Raw genomic sequence first — 8,788 nt, forward strand, 5'->3', positions numbered from 1 at the left:
CTGTCTCAAAAAAAAAAAAAAAAAAAGGAACAGCATTAAAAGTGCAGTAACCTGTGGGACTTAAAATGCCTAATTTATATGTAATTGGAGTCCCCGAAGAGGATAGAAATGGGACAGAAAAAAATATTTGAACAACTAACAGCTGGAAAATTTTCCAAATTTGATGAAAACTATAAACCCATAGATCCAAGCTCAATGAACTACAAGCCCATGAAACAGCAAGGTGCGTCAAAACCAAATTGCCTAAAACCAGTAATTAAGTCTTAAAAGCAGCCAGAAGAAAAAGACACGTTACAAAAAAGAAACAAAAATAAGAGTGACAGCATATTTCTTGAAGTGAGAAGTTAGTGGAGTAATGTCTGTAAAAGACTCAAAGAAAAAAAAAATGTCTAGTTAAAATTTAATACCCAGCAAAAATGTCTTTCATAAATGACCATGAAATAAAGCCTTTTCAGACACACAAAAGGTGAAAGAATTCACCACTTACACGACTGGAAATGTTACAATAAGTCCATCAGGCAGAAGGAAAGTAATATCAGATGGATATGTGGGTCTACATAAAGGAATGAAAAACACTGGAATGGTAACTACATGAGTAAATATGCAAGATTTGTTTTTGAAAAATAGTTTTTAAATATTTTTATATGTAAAACTCCAGATGATTACATCATAGTCTCTCTGGGACCAAGGTTGAGAATCGTTGCTTCTTAGAGGAAGATGCATTAGATCAACTTCTGTGTTACTCATTTTTAACCTATGTTCTTTTTTAAGATAAAGTATTGGTTCTTAGATTAGGAATTAAAGTACAGTTGAGCCTTAAATTATATGGGGGTTAGGGGATCTGACCCCCTCACAGTTGAAAATCCACATACAACTTTTGACTCCCCAAAACTTAACCACTAATAACCTGCTGTTGACCAGAAGCCTTACCTATAACAGTCAATTAACATATATTTTGTATGTTACGTGTACTATATACTATATTCTTACAATAAGCTAGAGAAAAGAAAATGTTATTAAGAAAATCATAAGGAAGAGAAAATATATTAACTAATCATAAATGGAAGTGGATCATCACAAAGGTCTTCATCATTGTCTTCACATTGAGTAGCTGGAGGAGGAGGAAGAAGAGGGGTTGGTCTTGGTGTGCCAGGGGTGGCAGAAATGGAAGAGATGGAGGAGGTGGGAGGGGAGGCACAAGAGGTGGGCATACTTGGTGTTACTTTTATTTAAAAAATCTGCATACAAGTGGACCTGTGTAGTTTAAACCTGTGTTCTCCAAGAGCCAACTCTATTAGAACTAGTAAAACATCACTCAAATAGTAATTGAAGGTGGACGGACACGTTTACTAATTATATTTAAATAATATATTTAGTTAAACAATATTAGTAGTTGCACAGTTATAAGTCACTTTCTAAGAATACATAAGTTCTTTGAGTGCCTTAATCCAAAAACCCAAAATCTGAAATGTTCCAAAGTCTGAAACTTTTTGTGTGCCAACATGACAGAGGAAATGCTCACTGGAGCATTTCAGATTTCAGATTTTCAAATTAGGGATGCTCAGCCAGCAGGTATAATGCAGATATTCCAAAATCTGAAATCTGAAACACTTCTGATTCCAAGCTCTTTGGATAAGGGATACTCAGCCTGTATTAGAATGCCTTAGGGAAATTCATAATTTAAATATTGTCCTTGGGTAATTGTTTCGAAGAGAAGAAAGCCTGCTTTAAACATGATTATGTTTCTGAAGCTTCCTTGAAAGGGGATGTATGGCTGAATTTATTTAGAGATGTGACCTTTCCCTCATTTCCATTTCTTTAGGGAGCACAAGCTTTGCTGAGCTACTCTTCAAATTTAAACAGCTGAAAATGCCGGTGCGAGCTTTGCTGAGATTAGCTCCTTTGCTTCTTGGAAATCCACAGCCAATGGTGATGTGACCATGTCTGGTGGTGAACCTACCTTGAGATGTGACTTCCACACAAAAACGTGACCAAACATCAAAAATAAAGCAACATTTATAAGTTTTATAACTGGGAGGAAATGAGCTGCATAAACCTCAATGTATTTTAAAATCTATGTGTTTTAAATATTCCAGAGAATCTGTTGCTGTTAGCATTAACATTATATGATATATAAAAGTGAGTTAAAATTTACTTTTGTAAATAAAGTGTTTTGGTTTGTTTTCAAAACCCTTGATTGCTTTAGTTTTGGACTTCAGAGAATAGAGAGGTGGGGGCTGGGGTAGATATTGGTTTTTAAAGTCTGTGTGGCAGTACAGGTGAAGTGAGTGTGCTCAAAACCACAAAGTTTTGAAAGAAGCTGTATCATAAAGTTTTACTATGTGTGGCAACAAAAGAGCTTTTGCATTTCCTAAGAGTTCGCGTTTGTCCTTTCTAAAGTAAGCTCCTTTGTACTTCCTGTGACAGTGCCAGTTATTCTTATGATCACCTTAAATGGGAGATTTAGACCCCAGTGAACAGTTGCTCAACATGAAATGCTATGGACTGAATGGTGTCCTCCCAAAATTATATGTTGAAGCCCTAATCCCAATGTGAGTGTGCTTGGAGATAAGGCTTTTAGGAGGTAAGGTTAAATGAGGTCATGAGGATGGGGCCTTAATTCAGTAGAATTGGTGGCCTTATAAGCAGGAAGAGAGATACATGTTTCTCTCCCTCTCTTTCCTCCATGTGAGGACCACAGCCAGAAGGTGGCTGTCTGCAAGCCAGGAAGAGAGCTCTCACCAGGAACCTAACTGGCTGGCACCTTGATCTTGGACTTCCAGCCTCCAGAACTGTGAGAAATAAATTTCTGTTTACCTAGTCTATGGTATTTTGTTATGGCAGCCTGAGCAGACTAGTACATGAAGCCTGTTCTAAATAGATAAAATATGAAACTTCTACTACAGAGAGGTTTTCAGAAATTATATATTTAAAAATACAGAAAAAGTCCATTTTTACCAAGATTCAGAGAATGTATATCGGTACCAGGGAGGGGATTTTGGACTAGACCATGATGAAAGATACTGATATAAAGGTGTCTCCAGCTTCAAATTGCCAATACAGGATGAAGAATGCTCCCTGCTGTCCACATCCTGAACTGTGGTGTATAACTTTAAAAATTAAAGCAAGAGAAATGTGTCCATTGAGATTTTGCCAAAAACCCATGTGATATTTGCCTCTGTGGAGGGGACTTACATTTAGAAGGTGTGCAGCTAGAGGCAGAGTGGTTCTCTGGATGCAGTATTCCACTGTGTGCCTGCCCCAAGGACTTAATCTTTGCTCCTTCTTGGTTGTGAAGCATAGGTAAGATGTGCTTCCCTTCACACTTAAATAGTTTTTCTTCTAATTAAAAATTTTAAAAAATTTAAATGGCAGATTGTTGGCCTATGGGAGACATAAAAGATTTCAGGAGTTTTGCAGGGCTTTGGCCTGAAGGAATACGTGAGTGAACGTGTTACTTCACAGATCAAAAGCTCCCTCGGCTCAGGAGGGCATCTCTGAGGCCTCTGTAGGACAAGGCTTGGTATGTGGTCACAGGTTGAGAACTGATCAAAGAATGCCTGCCTGACAGTCACCTGCAGCTAGAGACAATTGGCCTAAGGGACAGTTCCTGCTTCACTCCTGACTACTTGTCTCAATCAACAAAAAACTAGATAAAGAAATATAGAGGCTCTGTATTTCTGTTTAGCCCTTCTACTAAGTGATAATTTTATCTTAGGACTTAGAAGTTTATCTCAGAAAGATTTTGTAACCGTTTGCTCACGTAGATAGAGTTAATTAAGGAATCTCTAGAAGCTTTTGAGGATACTTTAAACCTAACTGAACTACCTGTTGTTATTATGTAAATCTGTTACCACTGGCAACTGATCACTGCACCAATAAATACCGATGCGGGACTTCACTCGGGGCCTCACAGCTCACAGGAATGCTGGAGGATCCCCTGACTCCCCCATCTTTTAAAACTGTACTTTTGTCTCTGTGTCTTATTTCCATATTCCCTATTTTCTATTTCTATTATTTCCATATCCCTTGCGACAACCACTGCCAAGGGCCCCGATTTTGCTGGAAGCGTAGCTCACTCCCTGCAGCAGATTATGAAAATTCCGTTTGAATCAAGATTTAAAGAACTCAATATCTAGGCTACTGTTGGTATCTTCACTTTCAATCGTTCAGGATTGATCGCTTTTCCCTGAATAAAGAATGACTGGAGAGATGTAGTTATTTGCCCACATATTAATTCATATGAGAGAGAACAGTCTTTAGAGTGTTGTCAACAAAAGCAAACATCCAGCTTTAAGAGAGGGAGAATAAAGACTGCAGGTGGTCTGGAAACCACTTGGGACCTGCTGATGAGTGGCAGAGAGTGAAGGGGAGACTGGGCAGTGTGCCCTGAGCAGTATGCTAGGATCATCAGAGAAATCAATTCCAGCATTTCTGGGCTCTCAAAAAATCCTGAAGGTGTAGCTCTCATCATCCAGAGCATTCAGCTTCCTCAGAGCCATGGCAAGGGGAGAGCTGGAGAAACCTCTGGCCGTGAAGTCTTTTGGTCCAGAAGTGGCACACACCACTTCCTGTTAAAGCCTGTTGGTCAGGAGTAGTCCCACTGCTCCACATTGTGTACCCAGGACCGAGAGGAGAGGCAGATGCTGGTGAGTACCAGTACTATCCGTTGTGGTGTGGTTCTTAACTGATAATTCCTATGTCCATCTTTTCTGTAAAGCAAGGCCACATTTCTAATATAGAAGGTGTCAATCAGAAAATGTAAAACACTACTCTGTGCAGGGCTGTGGCCTGCAAATGACTGAAGTGGGGAGGGAGGAGGAAGGAGAGCCTTAGGGAGGAGAGGAGCGAGAGAGTAGGGCTGGAGTGAGCAAAGGAGCAGCCAAGAGAACCGCCTTGCACACTCTTGGGCCTGATGCTGTGGGGTCCTGAGACCTGGTTCCAACCAGAGGAGCCTTAGACCCCTCACTGTGCCTTGTAAGAAATTGTCCTAATGCTCATGTTCCTGATAATGGACTGAGTTCCCCAGTTCATTCTAAGATGACACTTGAGTCTTGCCTTCCTTGGCTTAAGCTAAATTTTGGCCCCTGAAGTGAATGCAATACTTTCATTTGTTGGCTCTTTCATTGTACTGATTCCTGAGACTAAAAAAGGAGAGCCACACAGAAGTGACTTCTGAGCGGCACTTGTCAGAAGGAGTAAAAGGAGACTTTAGAGTTCTGGCGTCAGGTCATAGCAAACCGTGGGTGAGAGCAGAAGTGGTGGCCCCCTGAGCCACCTGGGGTCTCTCCCTAACATGTGTTGAGAGGACTCACTAAGGGAAGAATGTGTTTGCTCTTGTACAAACCCAGGGTCCTTTAGTTGAGAAACTTGAATAATTTGTGTCAAACTTCCTGGAGGTTGAGCCACTGAGGTGTCAGTGGGAACATCATGGGCCCAGTGCTGTCGGTTCTGGGTTTGCCATTCAGTGGCTGCCCTGAGGAGGGAGACTCAGGCCCTCAGCCCACTGTCTCCACCTGGACTCTGGGGCAGCGTGGACTGGGCCTCACAGATCACAGCACTGTGATTGTTTGCAGCTTGAAGGTTCCTAAAGACTCAAGAAGAAAATGCTAGTAGTCCCTCACGGGATAGGGTTGAACAGCAACTGTGTTGCTTCCTAACATGAGTCAGTTTTTATAGGACTGGCTGATCTATTTAATACTTGACCATGAGGTCTCTGGGAACCTGCGTTTATCAGATATTCTGTGGCAAAATCAGTCAATCCCATGGGAAGAAAGAGGTGAAAAGTGCTAGACAGTGTCTGTCTGGCCACTGTGGTTATTTTTCCTATCAGAAGCTCCATAGTAAAATTTCCTATCCAAAATAGCTATACATATATAGCTGTAAAACCTGAACACAACTGAGCAAACCAAACTGCAGTCACCTGGCCCAGGCCTCTTGGGTCACTTTCCACGCCTGACCACCTGTCTCAGCTCACAGCCTGCTACCAAAGTGTCCTTCCCAGTCCCCAAAGGATTTGCGCCTGAGCTCCCCTTCCCTTGACATCCAGATCCTGTTCCTGCCCTCACTTTGAGGGTGTTTGCCTGGTGTCCCTCCCTCCGAACCCCCTTGCTTTTAGCACCTCTGAATCACGGAAGCGTAATCTCTTGCAAATGGATTTGCTGGACTTTGCTTCGTGAGTCCATCTGAAAAGCCTTTTTAGCAGTGAATTCAGATTTATTAATACAGATAATAATGACCCATCTCAGTTGTGTCCCACTTTGTATATTATAGTTGTGTGTTTCTTATATTTGCTGTGTGTCTTTATTTGGTCTATTTGCTTTTCAAAAATGTGTGGTATTCATTACTTTTGACATTTAGGATGGCTCATATTTTTGGTCTAGTGAATCTTCATGGGACTCCTTGGGTCCCTCTTTTCCCTTACCTGGGCTTCCACTGTTTTCTTTCCAGCTTTGACGATGCCCCAGGACCCTCCCCCCGACCCCTCCCCCTCACTAGACCCTCCCTTTCTCTCATTTTAAAAGTTGGGTCATTTCTGTCTTGTTAGAGTGTATGACTGCACGTAATTCCTCCCCTCGTATTCCCCTCTATTCCAGCCTTCCAGTGTCTCAGTGCCCCCATCAGCTGCTGGCTGAGATCCCCTGTTGTCTTCATCCACCAAGGCTTTGGTGGGTGACCTAGTGGATTGCTCAGTGAGGCTCTGCGTACAGAGTGGGCTCTTCTGCTCCTCTTTTCCTCTGTTTCTCCTCTTTCAACTCTTCCTCCTTTCCTTGCCATCTTCCACTGGCTGCCTTGGCCTCTTCCATCAAGTTCCTCCTCCTCGATGGTCCAGGACTTATCCTGGACTTTCTGTCCCTTCTTCTTCCTCCTGTCCTCAGTCTCTGTTGGGGCTCTGGCTCTGGAGGTCTCTTGGTTCCCTTGGGTGCCTCTCTGAGTTACTGCTAGACCCTCCCCCAGCACGTCCTGGGGTCAGGGGCCTCTGATGCCTGATACGCACTTGAAGACAGGACGGGGGATGTGTCCTGCTGGGCTGGCTTGGCACCCCGGTGCAGGCTGCTGTGGCCGGGGCTCCCCTGGACCCACTGTCTTGCAGGTCTGAGGGAAGCTGGAGGCCAGGTGCTGCCCCCTGCAGCTGCCTGGAGCCTGGGGAATGGCAGCCGCTGCTTTGCTGTGGGTCGGGGGAGGGGTTGGGGGTTGGGGGAGGGGGTGGGCAGGAGCTGCAAGAAGAGAGAGAAAGTGAGATCAGAGCAAAGTGGACAGCAAACTCCTGAGCCCTCCCCACTGGCACTTGTCAGAAAGACAGTGGGAATATCAGCTGTCACTCCCCACATGTGGCTCCTGTAAGCTACAGCACCCAAGAGAGGCCCCCAAACAGTTCTTTGTCTTTGGAATTTTGAGATTCCTGATATAGTTGGTGGTTCTTGGCCCTCACATAAAAAGCCTGTGGATGAATATTAAACTTCAGTCTAACGCTCTCCCAACTGAGCTATTTTGGCCAGTGCTTGAATTAACCTTTATACCCAACTTGGTTTCTCTCAGATCACACATTCTACCTGCTCTCCTCTCCCCTTTGCTTTCCTGCTAGGGTCAGAAAGGCTCTGTCCTGCCCTGCAGTGTGGCTGGGATGTTCATAGGATTATTCTAGCACAACCATCTAGGAACAACAGGCAAAGTGTTCCTTATACATTTCCTTGGAGGTCTCCCTCCGCTTCAAGGAAATCCAAGGATAAAGACCAAATTCAGACCAAAGGAATTGCGTTCTAAAGAGTGTGATGCTAGAGACAGATGGTTGTTTTCTATAAATGTATCATCTGTATGTCCCTCCTCACAGTTCTGTATGTTGCTTATTCCTTTTTGTTTCCAGTGAGCTTTTTTTCTCAGAGAGCAGAGAGCCCTGGGAGCGCCTGCCTGTGAGAAGCGAGACCCTGCACACATCCTTCAAGGGCCCACCCAGTGTAGCTTGCTTCATGTGGGAGTGGGACACACACAACATATGAGCAAATGTTGGGATTTATCTTTCTCTTTCCTCCAAAGAGCTACCATGGTGATAGTCCCTTTTCCAGAAACGATGACTTTAGTGTGTTTCATGTATTTATGTTTTAAATTTCCAACTCAGATCAAAACCCTGCAAAGGTTATACTGAGAATAGCATTTTTAAGGGTTTTCCTAAAAAACAAAAAAATTGCTATGCAAATTGAGACCTTGTGTTGCATAGTGCATGATCCTGTAATCAAATTCATTTAGAGGCCAGGCGCGGAGGCTCACGCCTGTAACCCTAGCACTCTAGGGGGCCAAGGTGGGAGGATCACTTGAGGTCAGGAGGTCGAGACCAGCCTGGACAACAGCAAGACCCTGTCTCTATAAAAAGTAAAAGATTAGCAGGGTGTGGTGGCGCATGCCCTGTAGTCCCAGCTACCTGGGAGGCTGAGGGCAGGAGAATCGCTTGAGCCCAGGAGTTGGAGGTTGTTGTGAGCCATGATGATGCCACTGCACACTACCCAGAGCAACAGAGCAAGACTCTGTCTCAAAAAAAAAAAAAAAAAGAAGAAGAAAAAATATTCATTTGGAGAATTTTCATATAAATACTTCCTTACCAGGGGAGTTCTCAGAGCCTTCACTATGCTAATATACTGGAAGAAACTCTAAAACGATGCACAGGCCTCCTTCTCATGCCCACCCAGCCCAGGAGGTGACTTCAGGGACACAGAGGGTGGGGCTGGCTCACACTCACCTGGACATCTGCAGCCCCTGATCCACGACCCCACTGGTGGTTCCCATGCCGTGGGAA

The 8,788-nt window shown here is 43.7% G+C and overlaps 1 protein-coding gene across 1 annotated transcript in view; it reads left to right on the forward strand.

Moving 5' to 3' along the window:
* Positions 1–2,190, forward strand: part of ANAPC1 (anaphase promoting complex subunit 1) — a 93,694-nt gene extending 91,504 nt beyond the window's left edge. The window contains exon 48 of the mRNA XM_045550083.1: positions 1,823–2,190. Coding sequence (XP_045406039.1) covers positions 1,823–1,938 — 116 coding nt within the window. The 3' untranslated portion in view covers positions 1,939–2,190. The remainder of the gene's footprint in view (positions 1–1,822) is intronic.
* Positions 2,191–8,788: the final 6,598 nt, after the last annotated feature.

The sequence above is a fragment of the Lemur catta genome, chromosome 4, assembly GCF_020740605.2.
Source record: "Lemur catta isolate mLemCat1 chromosome 4, mLemCat1.pri, whole genome shotgun sequence".
NCBI lineage: Eukaryota > Metazoa > Chordata > Mammalia > Primates > Lemuridae > Lemur > Lemur catta.